A 19,995-nucleotide genomic window follows, 5' to 3' on the forward strand; every position below is an offset into this window, starting at 1 on the left:
AATGCTCTTAACAAAGTGATTGGCACATAATGAGTGTGAAAAACATGATTTTTATAATTATTACTAGTAATACTACATAGGCCATAATAATTTCATTGATGGAGAGGATAATAGGTTGGGCAGTGGGGATGGTCACAGCTAACCTAGAGGAGAAGGCAGGAAAGAACACTGTAGGCTGAAGTGACCTGCGAACTCCTCTGGGCTGTCAGAACAGGGATGCCCTGGGGAAGTGTAAAGATTCTGTAACGCTGACCTTTCCAATTCATGTCCCCTTATGTTTTCAGTCTTTAAAGATTAAGGAGAATCTAAGTTTACTCATCAAACCTATAAATAGAGTGAGGGCATAAGCTAATTCAGGCCTGCAAAGCAGAGGCAAGGGACAATTAGCAGGGCTTCAAGTACAACCATCATATGTAAAGGCTGCCTTGTCCCTGGTGATTAAAGTACATTTCAAACTCTGCTGAATACCTTTTTGTAGTATGAGAATTTGTCCATCTAAGTGCTTATGGGTGTATTTTTATGCCTTTCAATGCAATATGCTAGTGCAGATTCAGGGTATATTGAAATAGGAATGAAAGAATGAACATGACTTGCAACTCTGATCTCAGTACCCTATATTAGGATGTATAATTTTTGGGGACATCACCTCCTAAATTCCTGGTTCTGGGCATAGCAAGTTAACAAGAAAGGTCCTCTAAATTATATGATTATCTTTTTCTCTTCTTTCTCCAAGGATGGGGAGAAAAAAGAGTGAGAGAGAACAACTGCTCTATTCGCCATGCATCATTAAATACATTTTTTGCAAGCAACCACCAATTTTCTTTTACACACTGAAGTAGGCTATGACTGAGGCTATAGACCACCTCAGATAATGTTTCAAATTTGTCACTTGTTTTGTGGGCAAAGTCGCCCCTCTAAACTTCAGTTTTCTCATCTGAAAATGAAGAATAATAAGTATACCCTCTTCACAGACGTATAGGAAAAATGAAATGAGCTAGCCATGCTGATAATCTCCGTAAATGTTAAACTTACTTAACTCAAAGGGCTATGAGTTGTCAAGTCATCATGTGGTATTACATACAGTGTTTAATTATAAGATTTCCATTTAACAGTCAAGGACAGAGTAACTGGAATTCTTTTACACTGCTGGCAAAAATCTAAAATGGTATAGCCATTTTGGAGAACAGTTTGACAGTTTCTTGTAAATTAACATACACTTGCCATATGATCCAACAGTTCCACTCCTAGGTATTTACTAGGGAGAAATGAAAATATATGCCTTCACAAAGACATGGCTTCAATATTCATAACAGGTTTATTCATAATAGACAAAAGCTAGACACAATAAAATGGCCATCACCTGGTAAATGAATAAACAAGTCATGGTAAATCCATAAGGTAGAGCACTACTCACAAAGAAAAAGGAACCAACTACTGATACATGCAAACGCAAATAAATCTCAAAAAATTATGCTAAGTGAAAGAAGTCAGACAAAAAACTACATATTAGATTATTTCATTTACTTGACATTCTAGAAAGGGCAACATTATAGAGATGAAACAGACATCATTGATTATCATGGGGTCTAATGAGGAAAGGGGAAGGAGGTTGACTACAAGAGATAGTAGAGAAGTCTTTTGGGTGATACAAGTGTTCTTATTTTTACTATGGTGATGGCTACAGGACTGTGTATATTTGCTAAAGCATCTCTAACCCTACACTTAAAACAGGTGAATTTTATTGTATGTAGATTATACCTTAATCTGAAAAAAAAAGCCGTTATAATGGAAACCTCTAGGTAGTAAGAACAGCAGAAACTAGTCAAGAATTGCAACCCAGAAAATAATTCCAGAAAGGAGAAAACCAGAACTTGGATATTGAGTGTTTAGCCTCCCTGTTCACAGTAGTAGACACTGGACATTTGAGCCTATCATTAGGATTTGGTGATAGCAAACTAAGTCAAGATGTGAATTAAAAGAACAACCTTTAGGAAACCTTCAGTTGCAAAGTTATTAGAATAATTTTGGAAGTTTCTTCTCTAATTTCTGTATGTGTGTCTGAGAACTAAGATTTGTCCAAACATTTCAAGATTTATTTTTCAAATAGCTTGTTTCCCTCCAGAAACATTTTTTTCCTACTGAGGCAGCTTCTACCTTTACAGCTAGTTTTTAAGTATTATGGTCTGATGCATTTTTTTCCAAAGTGAAGAAATAACATGACTTTCTTTTTAAATTAAAAAAAAAGGAAAACTCAAAAGGAAGAATGCCTGAAGCATGGCTTTTGTGCATGCTGGTTTTTCTTATTTACATATTTTATTGGGCTGCCTTGACAAAGAAAGCCAGCATTTTAAGATGTTATAACATTTTAAATGAGAAGACATATACTGTTAAATAACTGTAAATCTTGGCATTTAAATTCTTTCTTAAAATCAGCATGCAAAAATCAAATACACTAATGGTCAGTCCACAGTTGTAAGATTGGAAGACGTGATAAATCAAAATAAGCACATACGAAGGTTAAGATGCTGTTTTTATACTTTTTTCCCTTTTCTTATCTATGATGGACTGTTCAGATTATGTTTCCTTTAGTGGATGGATAACATGGTAAATGAAGACTTGTTTTCTTTAATTATTTTTCTACCTAAAGCTTGTATCAACTTCAATTTGGTTAGCTCTTTATTGCGGGAGGTTTTGTTTTGTTTTTTCTTGTTTTCAGAATCACCTGATGCTGACAACATTGCCATCACTGTATTAATAATGACGACATTCACTCAACTACATTCTTACATTCAACCAAAAATTTTGGAGTGCCTTTCTAATGTAACATTTCAAGTAGAGTAAAAGACCATTTTTTCCACTTTTCTTTTTCTTTTTCGTTCTTTTTTTTTTGTGTGTGTGTGTGTGTGTGTGACAGAGTCTCCACTCTGTCACCCAGGCAGGAGTGCAGTGATGCAGTCATGGCTCACTGCAACCTTGACCTTCTGGGCTCAAAGGATCCTCCTGCCTCAGCCTCCTAAGTAGCTAGGACCACAGTTGTGCACCACCACACTTAGCTAATTGTTTTTTGTTTTTTTTTAATAGTGACAGGGTCTTTCTGTGTTGCCCAAGCTGGTCTCGAACTGTTGGGCTCAAGCCATCCCCTGCCTCAAATCCCAGCACTCTCCCAAAGTGCTGGGATTATAGGCGTGAGCCACCATGCTTGGCCTGTTTACCTAAAATTTTCTACTCAGTCATGTGGTAAACCAAGCCTCGAACTCAAGTCTTTTGACTCCTTGCCCTGTTGCCCTACCACACTTGCCTTTCCTTATAAGACAATATCCCTGCTCCCTAGTAAGGTGAAAATTGGACAATTGAATGTGGATGTGAGGTTGTCATGCTTTCTCCACCCAGGTCTCATGGAATGAAGTCAGATGGAGTGTTAAAAGACAGTCCAGATTGGTGGCCCTATGACAGTTCCATCATGGGCAGGTCTGACCCTGACTTACAATGTCTAATGTACAGTGTTATGTACTCTTAGGTGGAGTCGTTGGGAAACCTACGTGGGATTATTTATGGAACCCTAGGAAAAGCCTTGTGAATCTCCAGCTTACCTCCCACTGCTCCCACTTCCCACCATCACTCTATGCCAAAATTCTCTAGTAACTCTGTCATTTGGGTGAATGTATCAAAGTGACCTGCTAAATATAGTCATTATCTATATTGAAAAAAAAGTTCCAGTATGTTTATTCAGTTGTTTAGCAAATATATATTGAGCACCTATTATGTGCCAGACAATTTTCTAGGAACTAGAGATATAGTAATGAATAAAACAAAGTCCTGTCTATCACAGAGACTCTAATCATTCTCATTGATACTACTACAAATTCACTTCTGAAATCGGGAAATTTGTGAGGCCCTTGGGAATCTATATTGAATGAGGTAAGTAGCTGATGGAGGAAGGTGGTGTCCCCTCAGAGAGCAGCCCTAGGGCAGGTTCCTACTGAGAAACACCAGGAAAACTGGAACTTGGGCATCATGAGAATATGCTAGGAAGTTTGGATCTGCTGCAATAGGACGAAACTTCTTTTTTGAAATCACATAGCTGGATATCCCCACAGGGCTAAGTAATGATTCTGGAGCAGAGAGGAGAAATATGAATCTCAGGGCACAACATTTATTTCTCAGGTGGTCTGTGGGACAGCTGGAGGGTCCCTGCTGATCTCAGCTGGGCTTACTCATGCTTCCTCAGGTTGGCTGGGTGGAAGTCACCTATGCTAGGCTTGGCAAGTCCTGGCCTTCAAGCTGCAGATTGGGCTCAGATTTGTTCCATGTGTTTCAGGTTTGTCTCACAGTAATGGCAGTCAAGAAGGCAAGCTCCAGTGCAGAAGCGCATCTTTTTTTTTTTTTCATTTTATTTTTTGAGACAGAGTCTCACTTTGTCGCCCAGGCTGGACTGCATTGGTGCGATCTCGGCTCACTTCAACCTCTGCCTCCTGGGTTCAAGCGATTATCCTTCCTCAGCCTCCCAAGGAGCTGGAATTAACAGGTGCACACCACCACACCCAGCTAATGTTTTGTATTTTTAGTAGAGACTGGTTTTCCCTATGTTAGCCGGGCTGGTCTTGAACTCCTTACCTCAAGCCATCCACCCGCGTTAACTTCCCAAAGTTCTGGAATTACAGGTGTGAGCCACCTCGCCCGGTCAAGGAGCACATCTTAAGCCCTTTCTTGTGTTATTTGCTAACATCCCATTGTCCAAGGCAAGTCACGTGGCAAGGCCCAGTTCACATGGTGGGAAATAAATACACCTTGGCTACTGTGAATTTAAAGCAAATGGCATAGCTAAACTTGGTAACAAAGAAGTGGGACGGTGGGGTGGAGGTAAAAATGAGTCAATATTTTTGAACAATACTTTAAGCAGGGGGGAAAAAGCATTAAGTGTAGAGAAGTAGATCCATTGATGTAAATTGTTTTTGAAAGCATGTTAACATTCTGACTTATTTCTCATTATTTTTCCATTATTGCTTATCCTCCCATTACCACTGTACTTTCCCTTTCAGAATTAGTTTCTTTCCTAAATATAAAAACATACTTACCTATTACAATAACAGTACATTGAAATAGCTTAATTTAGTGACTTCCAGCTGACTCTCCAGGATTCTCAAACCACTTAGGGCTGAGTTTTCAATGAGGAAGAAAGCCAAAGCAAATGCACCTGCTCTTCTGTTGAGACCACTGAGTTGCAGCAGCTCTAATAAGGATGCGAGAATTACAGCTCTGAGACTATTTTCATGCTTCTCCCCAGCCAAACAGACTGAATTAAAGGACTGTTGCTTTTTACCTTTAGGGTCTTAAACTATCTATGCCTTTCGAAGAGTTAAACAGGGTTAGAACATAGTGATGGACAACTTCCACTTATTTATCTAATTTTTAAAGTAATAGGAGTAGATGAGACTTTCATGATTTTTTTTGCCTTTTTAGGTATGTTTCTGATTAAAATAATTTTTAAAGCCTTTGGTATGAGATGTTGCTGTTAGAAACTGCAGCTAATGCCCATGATTTGTTAGAAAATAAATGTCCTTTTCCTTATCATAAGATATATGATATAAGACATATTTTGGTTCTACAGAGAATGTAGATAAAGCCTTTCAAAATATCAATTTTAGGATTTTCCCAGCAATAAATCTTAGTATAATCTTAAGTAATATTTTCTGAGAAATACTGAATGCAAATTTACCTTTCAAATAATCTACATAACAGGTAATGCTTTTTTAACATACAGTAGCATGGTTTGGACTTTTCCTGAACTCTGCTTTAAAGCTCCTTTAAGATTTTCCTGTATATGAAACAATTCATCTTGATGCAAAATTTTCCTACATAAACCTGTTTCTTAGCTTTAACTGTATTTACATTTATCCTTCTGATTCCAACATGGTAAAAAGAAGTAAATTATTTTCTTTGAAAAAGTGTGTTAGTTATTTGACTTCCGTAGTTGTTTATTGGAGTGATTGCTTTCCAAAGCACATTAAATTATATTCTACTGGCATGAAGGATGACATATCCTTAAATTAGTAGAATTTTGACTTTTTTTAGTCTATTAGTAATTTTCTTTTTTTTTTTACTTGTTTATTGAGATATAACTTACATAAAGTAAAATCCACAGATCTGAAGTTCTTAGTCTGATGAGTGTTCACAGTTGCATCAGCTGTGTTACCACAACTCAAACCAAGCTATAAAACATCACAATACCACTCCTCAGCACACACACACACTCCCCCCCCCCCACACACACCTAGAGGTGACTACTTTCTGATTCTTGTCATCATTGATTACTTTTTACCTATTCTTAGGCTTTATAAAAATTGAATTATATAGTAAGAACTCTTGTGTCTGGCTTCTTTGCTCTAAAAATATTTGAAATACATCCATATCATTGCATGTGTTAAAAATATATTTTATTCTATGAATATGCCATAATTTTTTTAGTTAGTTATTCTATTGATGGACACCTAGATTATCACTAATTTTAAGCTATTATGAATAAGACTACTATGAATATTCTATGAACATTTTTTATTTTTGTGAGACAGAGTCTCGCTCTGTCATCCAGGCTGGAGTGCAGTGGCGTGATCTCAGCTCACTGCAACCTCTGCCTCCCAGGTTCAAGCGATTCTCCTGCCTCAGCCTCCTGGGTAGCTGGGATTACAGGTGCCAGCCATCATGCCTGGCTAACTTTTGTATTTTTAATAGAAACGGGGTTTCACCATGTTGGCCAGGGTGGTCTCGAACTCCTGACCTCAGGTGATCCTCCCATCTCAGCCTCCCAAAGTGCTGGGATTACAGGCATGAGCCACCGTGCCCGACTTATGAACATTCTGGTACAAATCATTTTGTAGACCTATATTTTTATTTCTCTTGGGTAAATATTGAGAAATCAATTCCTAAGTCATAGGATAGGTTGCTTTGTTATTGATTTATAGTAATTCTTTATGTATTCTGGATTCAAGTCCTATCTGTGTACATATATGTAATGTATATGTATATGTACATAGGCACCTAATTATATGTAATGTATATTTAAGATATGTAATGCAAATATTTCCTCTGAGTCTAGGAGTGCATATTTTTAATTTTAATAGTGTCTTTGGGGAAAATTGTTAAGATTTTGATAAAGTTTAGTATTTAAATTTTTATTGTTAGGGAAAGATCAGTAATTCTTAACTACTTAGTGTCAAAACTAAAAGATTACTTCTAAAGTAAGGGGGTTATTTTGAGTTACATAGCAACAAACTATGGGTGATTTGAATTGATAAAGACAGTGTCACGTTTACTGTTTCTTGCCAATATTTTAATTGGCTAATTTACTACTTAATGTTATATATAAGAGGAAAAGGTAGAAAAGTTTTTCAATGAGGTAATTATGTAGTTTTAGAGACAATGTCTCACAAAATTTCTCTATGGGTAAAAGAAGATATAGTTATTTGCCTAAAAATATATATATATGTGAAATGTATGTATGAACAGTAGAAATGTTTAATCTGTAATATTTCCACTCTACTGTTAGCATGACATATGTAGTCTTCTTACTGCAAGGATTAAATTTTCCCACATATCTAATTTAGGAAATGGAAAAGTACTTTAGGATTTTAAGATTGTTGTATTGTTAGGTTTTAATCTTTCTCTTTCTTTCTTTCTTTCCACAATTCTATTTTGCTTCTCTCAACAGGATTTCACATAAAGCCTTAACATAGTATAAGTTGAAACTTATCACCAAGAAAAAATTGATATTATTAACATGTTTACTATGTAAACAGAGTTATTATAGTAAACTTTAAGTTTTGCTCTGAGCTTCCTTTGATCCCTGACCAAAACAAATCATGATAAACATTTGTAATATAAGAGGAATATCACTTTTCTTGGTGTTAGATTTTAAAAAAATTAATGTGGAGTTTATTAGAATGGAATCAAACTGATGCAGTAGTCAGTGACTTCACCACTATTTTACGGTAAAGACAGAAACCGACTTCATACAGCTATTTCTTGTATCGACTTCTCATAAAAGCTGAGGGTATAACATTAAAATGGAGTTCAGGGAAAGCTCTTTTATGACGGACTATGATAACGTGGTCCAAGTTATGGAGTCCTCTTGTGGTTTAGCTTCCTCTAAGGAAAGGACTCATTTCATCTAGTTGCGTGAATGAATGGCTCATTCTTCAACAGCAGTTCCCAAACACCTGCTTGAACACATTAGAGTCACCCAGGAGAGCTAATAATGTGAAAATTTCTGAGCCCAAATCCCAGCTCTGTAGGTCTGAGCTGGGGCCCAAAGAAGTCTTTGCTTTAAAAGCTTCTTTAGATATTTCTGATATATAGCCAGGTTTGGAAGCCATTCATAGATAATTTGCCCTGAATTTCATTTCTGTCAGTTGGCCTTTGTATATGGCCTGGTTATTAGAGAAGTTTGTAAAATCTGCATTTGTATTGGACCTAGAGTAAAAATATTGCACAACAAAGGGAGTCAAATTTTAAGAAAGTCATTAACCAAAAACTTCTCTAGAGTAGTTAGGTCTCTGGAATATATGCCTAGTGAGAGATAGTTGATGGACTGGTGAAAAACAGAAGTGAAGAGAGGATAAAGGGGAAACAGGACCACTGAATTTAAATTTATGCAGAGATGGTCTTTTAGAAAAGCAGCAAACTTACTCTATGCAGCTTTTCAAGAGCAAAGTTATAGGAGTGATGTATGAAAGTTACATAAAGGCAGATTTCAGTAAACATTTTTAAAATAATATTCCAATAGTAAGGAATTTTTAACGATAGAGTTAGCTATCCCAAGGCTGATGAATTCTCTGTAGTCTTAGGTTTGCCTGCAGTAGAAGCATGAATGCTAATGAACAAGTTAATGGCTTTGACAAAAGTGGTGACAAATTTCAGTCTTAGAGTTTGAAACCCTCTGATGTTTTTCTATATACATAACTCTATAAATAAGTACATGCAAAGTAAATACCAGGGTTAATTAGAACTCTGGAAGTGACACTGAAGAGCAAGGTGAATATTAGTTATACATGATAATATAATTAAAATTATTTTACAACCCTCAAGAACACTAAATGACATGATAGTGTATAGACATATTAAAAGTATAATAAACTAAATTTTTAGCCTATAAAATAAATATATTTTAATTAACATTTTAGGGGAAAAAGAGTCAGCCTTTATTATAGTATTAATTCAAGATTCCTATGCTTGATCTTGTTGTTTTTATCTGTATTTGGATATAATTAAATTTTAATTAAAAATTAATTTAAGCAACTTCAAGGAAATAAAATGGTTTAGTAATAAAATAAGAGTTGAGCTTGTGAATCTAATGCTGTGGCAACTTATACAGGGCAGAGCTGTGTAAAGGCTTTATCAAGATGTTGTTATTTAACCTTCTTACCACATAGAGTTGCTTTGAGGATCAAATGAGTTAATGCATATAAAGAGCTTAAACAAGCCCCTATCATAAGTGCTTAATAAATCTAAGTTATTATTATTGCTACTATTATTGATGAATAGAGTGACTTGTTTTTGGTTGGTGATCATAACATTTGTCATGGTACGTGGCACAGAGCAGGTTTCCTGTATTTGTTCATTGATTGCATCCAATCACTATGTAAAGATTCGATGTCATAATCATCAGGGTTTCCCAGTGAAACTGTGGAACACACTACCATTTCATATATTTCCAATGTAGACATTTCTTGAACTTTTTCCCAGTAGTTGGATTGTTGCTATTAAACAAATTCTCTTATGCCTATATAAGAACGTGTGCTTCCTGAAGAAGTTGGTGGTGGATAAATGAGAGTACTTAGTCTGAAATTATTTCTGGAGTTCATTACATTTGAGTTTTGAAAGGACTAAAAATTAAAGGAATGGGAGAAGTGGTCAGGTAATTTGAGGTAAGAAAAGTAGGATGTGGAATGGAGATCAAAGTGACAAAATGATGTTCTAAAAATGTGACGTAGATTTACCTGACTTAGGAAATAAGGTATAATAGGAATTGTGAATTTTTGGTAGATACAGATTTAATACATGACAGGTAATGGGAGGTGAAGTCTGGAAATGACAGTTCAGGAATAATTAGCTCAGGTGAGGCCACAAAAATGACAGCCCTATCAGGTCAAGGGGGAAGCAGATGTCTTAGAGCATGTTCACCTTTGTCAGTGAGGAGTAAGAAATCCTGTTTGCTAGATTATCTTTTCAAATGCCATACTATTCATCCATATTTCCCTAAATGTTTGTTCGTATTTCTATCAATTTGGATGAAGGGGATGAAAAAGTTATTTACAAGATTTATTTGCTTTTCTCATTCTACATGCAAAAGATAGACAAAGAAGCAATCATATTCCAGTATTAAAGTTGCCATGTAAGTGTCAAATTGATTTGATTTCCTTTTTTTTGGTCATATTTTAGGAAAAAGAGGCCTGTGACCTCTTGACAAAATAAAGAAATATTCATTCACAATAGAAAGTGAAAGGTGTATATTTCTCATGTGGCACTTTAATATTTTTACAAAAGTAAAATCCCAGGTAATAACACATTTTCATATCTCATTGGCTCCAGTTTTTCTCTAACTTTCTAAGCAGGTGAATCAGTTGAAAAAATAGTTACAATTAATTGAAAGTAGTGCCTGAAATAGTTCATTAATGCTTTTCCAAGTTCCATTTTCCCATTTTATTTTAGCTATTTAAAATCCACTTAAATCCCACCAAGGAACCATTGTGGGACCTCTCAGTAGATATTTATTCAGCTATTGGGCTCCCAGATGAGGGAGGAAAATGAATGCGTTGTGGGGAAAAGACATACTTACATACATAGAAGTACCTAAAAACGTTATTCAAAGAGCTGTGGTTTTGTGAAAAAATAGAAGACAGAAAACTCGTAGTTGTAAAATAGCTCTGGCAATTATCCTTACAAATGGCATCAATTTCCCCCTCTGCTACCAAATTTCATTTTTTTTATCCTGAACATTTAAAGTGTGGACAACCATTATCTGATAACTATCTCTTACACTTTTACAACATTGCAATATGGGGAGGGGATGTGAATTAAAGACTAATGCTTACAACTTGAAATATTCTATTGTAATTTTGTGGCTCCTGCTACATCTTGAATGATAATGAAATAATTTATTTGCTCAACACAAAATACTTCACAGATATCAGGTAATTTTGAAATGATGAACTGTGCTTCTAAGAAGAAACTATGGTATTTCACAAATAAATTTTGTAATTTGGGTGACATTATCCTTTTTAAACTCACAAAGCACCAATCATAATATATGATATGTGACTATGTGACATGACCAAAAGCATGTGGGATTCGGAGCATGGTTCCAGGCCCACTGTAGGTGCCAGAAATCTTAGCTGGTATTATTAACTGTTGTTTTCCTGTTTTGTTGTTGATTGCTTTTCATATCTAAGTAGGTTTACATTTCTTGACATTCATCTTGTTTTGCTGAATTGATTTTTAAGTTAATCAAGACCATTTTTAGTTATTTGCTTCTCTTTGAGAGAGTTAATATACCTGTTTAAGTTGATGTTATTGCCTACTAAACAATCTCTCACCTCTCTCTCAATGAAGTCGGTGATTGTTTCTTATGATGGAGAGACTACACACAGCCTGGCTTGGGACAAAGCCAGCAGGTGAGACTAGTGGTTTTCAATGGGGCTGTAAGGCACATAAGTTAGCTGTGAGGGGTGCTGGAATTCTTTGCTAGTAGAAATGGAAATACTAAAAGCTATAAACAATTTTATCTTTAAGATAACCTATGTTAGTTCCAAGATTATTCCTGTAATACTGTCATTTTCACTTTTTGATCAATATGCTTTCTTTAGTGGAAAATAAAATGACTGGGACTTTTGTTTATACAACTAAAGCCCATGATGATGTTTCACACAGAAGCACCTTCTGTCATGGGTCGTGGAACAAAACAGGCTGAATCTGTGGATCCAGACTATGTTTCCTACCTTGCTGGAAATATTAGATGTCCTTGTAGTTTTTCTCATGTCCTCTCTAATTACTGTAGATTGTCATTCCCAAATTAGTTTTCTTTTTTTGAAAAAACTCACTCTAAATCTAAAAGACTAACCCTTCTAAGCAGGCTTCAGATGTGTTTACCTAAATATTCAAGTAGACATGGGTTAGTGAGAAAGAAAGAGAGTTAGCTAGAGTTAGAAGCCTGGCAGAGTCTGCCCTACCCAGGCCTGCCCAAGAGCGCTTCCTGTAGAGAAGCTGGGTACTCATGAAGAAGTGAAAAAAAAAATTTTTTTTTTGCACCCAACAAGCCAAAGAGGAAACTGCCAATTTCTTCCTGCAGAAGACATAGTGACCCCACTAAATAGTGAAAACATAACTATTAGTGAATGATAGGTGGAAAGAGAGAGCCGTCTCAGATGTCTCCCTTCTTCCCCACCTCTGGCACAGGTACAGGTGGGAAAGAAGTATCGAGGCAAAGTTTCTGCCTCTAGGAACTGAGTTAGAAATACGTGAAGAGGTAGAGAAATAATTTTCATTCTCTAAACCTTTCCAGAATGAATCTAATGCAGCATTGTCCTGCATGGATCTTTCTGGAAGAAAATGGAGATGGCCATTATGGTCAAATGAAAGGTGACATTTTGAGAAATAATCCCTTATGTGTTTATTTCATGTAATCCGTCTTTACCTCCTCAGCAACTTTGTTTCGTCACTAAACTCTTCTCCTCTTCTCTCCCTCTTCCCCTTCCTCACCCTACCGCTTGCTTCCACTTCCCCTTCTCTCCTCTCTTTCTGTATCTTTAACTTCTCCCTTTCCCATGGGTAATTACTCACCTAGATTTGTACCCATAAGTAAAAAAGACCATCTTCCCTTCATTCTACCCTCTTTTCTCAGTACGGCTTTCATCTATGTTTGTAGCAATTATCTTCATTTTCTCTTTATTTTCACATCACCATATTTCTCTTCAGCCCACTGCAGTTCCACTTGAGCTTCACCTCTTTCTCCTTCTGGAGAGTTCAAAGCATGATTTCAGACCTCATCTTATTTGATACCTCCCTCTGATACACTGACTATTGCTTCCTCTTCTGGAAATTCCTTACTTCTCAGTGGATAGGTTTTGTTTTGTTTTGTTTTGTTATCATATGGAATGAACAGGTTTTCCTTTGCAGGTTTAGTGGCAGAAAATTTCTGGCATTCTAAGTTTTTCAAAAGTTGTGTTGGATTTGCAGGCAGCACATGGTTTTTGGAGAATGAATGCAGGTTAGTAAGTAGAAAATAAAAGCAAATAGGAGAATGAATATGTAGGGAATGATGGCAGATATAAATCCATAAGTAAGTAAAGTAAGTATTACATTTTAAGAATTGCTGAATGGAGAAATAAACTGATTGTGTTAACAGAAAATAATAGCTTGAGTAAAAAGAGGTTAATTGGACATGTTGCCAAAATCTTGGAGACAATATGAGAAACTTATAGAATCAAGCCTGTTTGTATTCTGGAGATCTAAAGGATGATAAATGGGGTAGATTTCAATGATTAAGAAGACCAGAGACTTGACTTTTTACCTATTATTTTCTTTTCTTATCAGTCTTTGAAAAAAATGGATTTCCAAAACTTAAAATCTCTTATTAATCTTTGTAGTGAATCTTTAGTTTATTATCACCTTTATTTTAGAATCCTAGACTTTTCATATTGTTTTGTGAATAATTTCCTGGCCTCTTCAGGAAACCCTTTCTCTACGTACTTTCATCAATACTTTCCTATATACTTTCATCAATACTTTCCTATATCAGGAAATCAATGATATTGAAACACGTCTGAGGTTGCTGGACTCTGTAACTTCACAGTTGATGTTTATCAGTTTCCATTCATCTTTTAAGTATTAAAGACAGAGGGCTGCCTGGAATGGTGGAAAGGACATTAGTTTTAATACCAAACCAACCTTGATTAAAATCCTGACTTCTTAAGGTATGAACATTTGCCATTTATCATTGGAAAAATAATTTAACCTCTTAGATCCATAGTTTCTTCATCGGCCAAGTAGGAGAATCATATGCCTTGGCAGGGTGGTAAGAAGAATACGTGAGATATGCAGTGAGTATTTTGGTACGTGATAGGTATTAAATATGTAGAAGTTCTTCTTATTTTCCTACTCTCTTTAGAAAAAATCAGAAAAAGAGGATTAATTTTCTCTTTACTATTAAGAAATTTCCCCATATGTAATTACTTTAATGTCTTATTTGATAAAATATTGATACATCAGATGTTAAATAGTATTTCACTGGTTCAAAGCAGTAATTGGATATTAAAGAGTCCTTTCCACTAAATAGGTCATATTCTGTGAAATACTCTTTTTCTTGTTCAGAAAGAGAGTGAACCTTACTCAAACCATATGAACACAAATTTAGTGAAGTTAATCAAATCATAAAACTTTTTGGTTATTTATTTTTATTTTATAAATATTTTATAGAAACTTGCTATAATATGACAAAAACTATTACCTAGAATCTGTTTTAAATCACTGTGTTTTACCATGTTAAATTAGTTACTGAAGCTTGAAATCTATAGATTTTCATTCTTTTTATCTTCTTTATTCATTTAACAAATATGTGGTGAGTTGCTATTACATGTAAGACACTGTTCTAGGCTCTTAGCATATGTCAGTGATCCAAACAGACAAAGATCTCTGATCTTGAGTAGTTCGTATTTCAGCAGTAGGAGACAGTACATCTCAGAAAACAGTAGAGCAACGTGAAGGGTGCATGGAAATATCTGGATGTGGTGAGGGGAGCAGATTGTAGTAGTAAGTAGGATAATTAGGGTAGGAACCATCAAAAACTCGACAATTGAGCAAAGACTTTAAAGAAGTAAGGGGTTTAGTCATACCAGTATTGGGAAGAGCATTCCAGACAGCAGGAAAGGTTGGTGCAGAGATTTCAAGGCAGGAAGGTAGATGGAGGGATTAGTGATGGGAGTCCTGATGCTATCCTAAGGACTCTGGCACTTCCTTGTGAGTAAAGTAGGGAACTATTGGGTAGAGGTGGCAGGACCTGATTTATCTTTCAAAAGAGTCACTCTGGCTGTTGTGTTGAGAATAGACTCCAGGAGGAGAACAATAGTAAATGCTGGGTGACCAGTTAAAAATCTATGGTGAGAATTCAAATGAAAGACAATATTGGCTCAGGACAGGGTGGCAATAGTGGAGGGGTTGATAAGTGGTCAAATTCTACATAAATTTAGAAAATACGTCCAGTCTGGTATTAGGACACAGGATGTGAGAGAAAACAAGGAGTCAAGTCTAAAGATTTTCACTTGAACTGCTGGAGAAATATAGTTATGATCAGCCAAGGTGGAGATGGTTGCTGGAGGATCAGGTTTAGGGGAAAAAGAAATGAAAAGTTCTATTTTGGAAATGCTGATTTTGAGAGGTCTGTTCAATACCCAAGTAAAAATGTTGAGGAGGCAGTTAGATGTCTGACTGGAGTTAAGAAGAAAGAATCAGGCAGGAAATAGGAATGATGCATGTATTTGGGGTACTTTATGGTTAATGTCATGTTGAAGAATGGCATGAAGCACTGAATGGGGGGTGTAGAAGGAAAGGTGGCCAGCTACAGAGCCCCTGAAGTCTCTTCTTGTCTGTTTCTGGTTACTTTTAATCAGTGATCAGCAAATCAGAAAATTGTATATTTGAAAAACATTTCATTTTGTCAACCTTATATTATCTTAACTGCTCCTAAGGTCTCTTAGGACCAATGTGGACCCTACAATAACACTTGGGAAGTAGACACAAACACATGTATTTCCCCAACACTGTTTGGAGATAATTGTCTCCATTTATGATAGGAAAATTCAAAAACCGTAACATTAAGAACAGAAATGTAAATGTCCTGTAGTCTACTATTTGGCCGCTTCCTGCACAGTAACTAGTTTCCTGACATTAGTCATGAAAGATAAAACCATTTAAAGTTCAAATTCAGATAAAGTTTCACATAAAATAGTGGTGGTTTTTTTTGGGAGGGAGGGTAGAGGGTAGTGATTGCAGGCACCAAAATGGAAAGTCAAAAGAGAGAAAGTAATTATGTAAATTGTGTTTCTTGAAGGCATTTAGAATTTTTAATTCACATACTCTTAAGTATCTGAAAGCACATTTAGTTCCTGTTTGGAAAGATGAAAGCCTTGCCATAGCTTCATCTGCAGGCTTGTGGCAATGTTAGTTTCTCCCGTGTGTACGTGCACTGAAGAGTGGAAGTGGCTGAGTGGGCAGTTGGCAACCATTCATCGCATTGATTGCAGTCATTCATAAAACCCAGCAGCGCTGAGGGCGGAGTCAGGAGGAGCATTCCCCTGAGGCGGTTGCAGAATGTCTTATTTGCATAAATCTTCAGTGATGCTTCAGTGATGAGGGAATGCTCACATGCAGTTAGAAGACTGTCGAAGAGCCCCAATCTGATAAATCTGAGTGATTAAAGACTTTGCAAAAAATAAGAGGTCAAACTCTTTGAATTCCTAGTCCTTCAATCCGTGGTAATTCTGGGAAGTCAGCATTGTGGCAGCTTTTGTGGTCTCCTTATGTCGGGCTGAAGGAGTGAATTACACACAGAGACAGACCCCTTAAAAGCTGCAACATACTGAAATATCATTGTTGTGTCTCTTAAAGTATGAGGAGTTTATATTATTATACCAAGTCTAATGCATAGGAGATAGTGGAAATTGCTGAGGTTACACAGTTTCCATTTGTTAAAACGGTCAAAACTATTAAGGTTTTATCCTTCCAAACTATGATTCAATTCAATTATAATTTTAAAGAAATGGTAATCCACACAAGCAAACAAAAATCTTGTGATTAGAAGCCCCCGAAATTGGGTAAATAATTAGCAACCTGAAACAATTAGTTTCCTCCCTTCAAAACGCAGATTCAATAGCTAGCTACATTGCTCTATTCTTGAATATTTGTCCTGTGGCCAGGATATATCTTATTATGGAAAATGTGTTGTTTTCCTGTTATATTCAGATTAATTCTAAATATATTGCTTTTGAATATTAATGTGTTTATTTTTATTATTCAATAAAACTTTAAAATTCAAAAAATTGAATGAAGTTTTTATCAGAAAGATTCTATAACATACATAGACAGAAACAGTATATTAACTTGTAATTTTAAGCCAAAACCACTGGGACTTGAGATTAGACAAGAATTTTCTTACAAAGATAGGGCCCTTTTTAAATTGTTATTTTTTTTTATTTTTTTATTTGAGTTGGAGTCTCGCTCTGTTGCCCAGGCTGGAGTGCAGTGGCACGATCTCAGCTCATTGCAACCTCTGCCTCCCGGTTTAAGCAGTTCTCCTGCCTCAGCCTTCTGAATAGCTGGGACTACAGGCATACCCCACACACCCAGCTAAATTTTGTATTTTTTTAGTAGAGATGGGGTTTCACCATGTTGGCCAGTCTGGTCTCAAACTTTTGACCTCAACTGATCCACTGGCCTCAGCCTTCCAAAGTGCTGGATTACAGGCGTGAGCCACCATGCCCAGCAGATAGTGCCTTTTAGTCAGAAAAAAAAATGTTTGCTTACAAACCTATCTTTAGTGTTGCTTAATACCTTATATTTGTTAGAAAATAGTTACTTCAGCACATATTTTTAAAAACTCTTAAGTAGTAGATTTGTTTTATTTGAAAGCTTTGTATGAATACCTAAGACTTGAGGGGGAAAAAAGAGATGAATTAAGATTTCTCATAGATTTAATTCTTTAGAATTTTTCCAAGTTGGTGATATTTCAGATATTTTCACAAATCAGTGCATGCAGATTAAAAATGCTGCGGCCAGGCACAGTGGCTCACGCCTGTAGTCCCAGCACTTTGGGAGGCCAAGGCGGGTGGATCACGAGGTCAGGAGATCGAGACCATCCTGGCTAACACGGTGAAACCCCGTCTCTACTAAAAATACAAAAAATTAACCAGGCGTGGTGGTGGGCGCCTGTAGTCCCAGCTACTCAGGAGGCTGAGGCAGGAGAATGACGTGAACCTGGGAGATGGAGCTTGCAGTGAGTGGAGATTGCACCACTGCACTCCATCCTGGGCAACAGAGCGAGACTCCATCTCAAAAAAAGAAAAAAAAAATGCTGCATATGCTATTTTTAGTTAAGTGAGAATTGCTAAAGATTTTCAAATGCTTTGAAGTTTAACTTGCTGGACATTTTAGCTTGTGTAAGTTATATTAAAATTTCAGAGCTCAGAAATCCTAGGACATTACACTTCCCTAGCAACTGCATTCCTGAATGTTTTGAAGGTTGATGCATGATTGGCCTTCTTCCACCACACCGGGGAAAGAACACAAGGTTTTGTGGTTTCTGTGGATGTTGTTGACTCACATCTCTTGACCAATTCATTGAAAGTTTAGCATCAACTCTTGATGAACACCACTTTTTAAAACTTTTATGCCAAAGGGAAGGTGTGTTGAGGTTTTGAAATAGCACCGTTTTCTTTTCTTGTCATGTAACATATTGATTTCGGAGTCTTACTGACCTTGTTTGGAATGAGCAGTGTGTGTGTGCACGTTTCTGTGCGTTGTGTCCATGTTTTCCTGTATTATTTCTTTCAGAAGTGGAGAAATTTGCCATGCAGCCTTAAGCTCTGGGAAAACAGTTTATCTACCACTGCCTCACCAGTGATCCACTTCTGGAATAATATGACTGGCCTTAAATATGAGCAGGGTAGTCAAATCTCCAAGAAGCCTCCATGAAAGCTCTTAAGAACCAGATTCATATTTGAAGCCTTCTGGATCCTAAGGGGCATTCTGTTTAGCAAAGACTAAGATGTGAGGTCTAAGTTTTATAACCAAGCCTTCTCTATTCAAAGCCATGTTTATTTTAAAGCTTTTGAGAAGAAGGAATATCTGGGCCATCCATGTTCATCCTCAGATGGAGGTGTTTTCTGATTTCTGCCAATAAATGTCACCAGTGCTCTGTAAGCCCTGTTTTCATGAAAGTAGGAATATCTCCTCCTGCTGCCCTTTGGGGCTTTATTATATTGTCTACCATCTGCATTTATTTTGTGAAGCATGACTTAAGGCACAAAGACATTTAATTACTTTTTTTCACATTTTGGAGGTATCTTTTCTTCTTTTACACACACGCACACACACACACACACACACACAAACACACTCTATATATGAACATTTCTTTGATCTTTTCCTCCCCTCCTAGCATGAGGAAATTTTGAACAAGGGGGATGCCTTGAGGCCTCTCAGATCTTTTTGCATAAACAGAAAGACCTGTGTGGTGATTGATGGTGTGAAAGAAAAGTCTGTACTTTTTAGTAAAATAGCAAAAGTCACAGAATATCCTGCTCAAAATTTAACATATCAACGCAACAGCTGTTCCTATTTTTAAGCTTTCAGACATCTTCATATGGTCATGCCAAAGCTTTCAGTAGCTTTTCTGCTATGGGAAAAGCTGCTGACAATCATGTTATTGATGCTAAAAGGAAAGTCAAATACAGAGGCTAGCACAGATTTTATTCGGGTATAATTGAGCTTTTGGAAGCCTGAGTCAAAGGTTTCCAACTCCAAGGGCTTTGCTGGGGCCCCAAGGTTAATGTTGAAGGGGCTTGCAAAGACTTTCCCTTAGATTGTTTTTCAGTACCGTGTTTAATTTCTAGATGTGTTCTACCCTGTTTATAATTAATAGTGCGTTGTGCTGTCTATCATGCGCCCCAGGTGTGTTGTCAGGGACATGGCGAAGCCTGCTGCCTGCAAAACACCAAGAAATGCTGAAAACCAGCCCCACCAACCTTCACCGTGAGTATGGCATTGGTTTTATTGACTGAAAATGTCTCTTACACAGATCATGGTTACAGATTTATTCACATTGCATGTGAGAGTAGATACTCTGGCTGCTCTTGTATATGTAACAAAAAGGCTACTGTTGAATTAGATAAAATTAGCTGAGCTCTGGATTTAATATTTTTGTTAAGTGATGTTTCTAATACCATATTGAAA

The 19,995-nt window shown here is 36.5% G+C and overlaps 1 protein-coding gene across 20 annotated transcripts in view; it reads left to right on the forward strand.

The window, feature by feature from the left end:
- RIMS1 (regulating synaptic membrane exocytosis 1) overlaps positions 1-19,995 on the forward strand; it is a 517,565-nt gene that overhangs the window by 61,901 nt on the left and 435,669 nt on the right. For all 20 annotated transcript variants that reach the window (XM_055390601.1, XM_019029847.3, XM_055390599.2 and 17 more), the window contains exon 2: positions 19,714-19,794. In XM_055390601.1, the coding sequence (XP_055246576.1) occupies positions 19,714-19,794 (81 nt within the window). The remainder of the gene's footprint in view (positions 1-19,713; positions 19,795-19,995) is intronic.

This window comes from Gorilla gorilla, chromosome 5 (genome assembly GCF_029281585.2).
Source record: "Gorilla gorilla gorilla isolate KB3781 chromosome 5, NHGRI_mGorGor1-v2.1_pri, whole genome shotgun sequence".
Taxonomy (NCBI): Eukaryota; Metazoa; Chordata; class Mammalia; order Primates; family Hominidae; genus Gorilla; species Gorilla gorilla.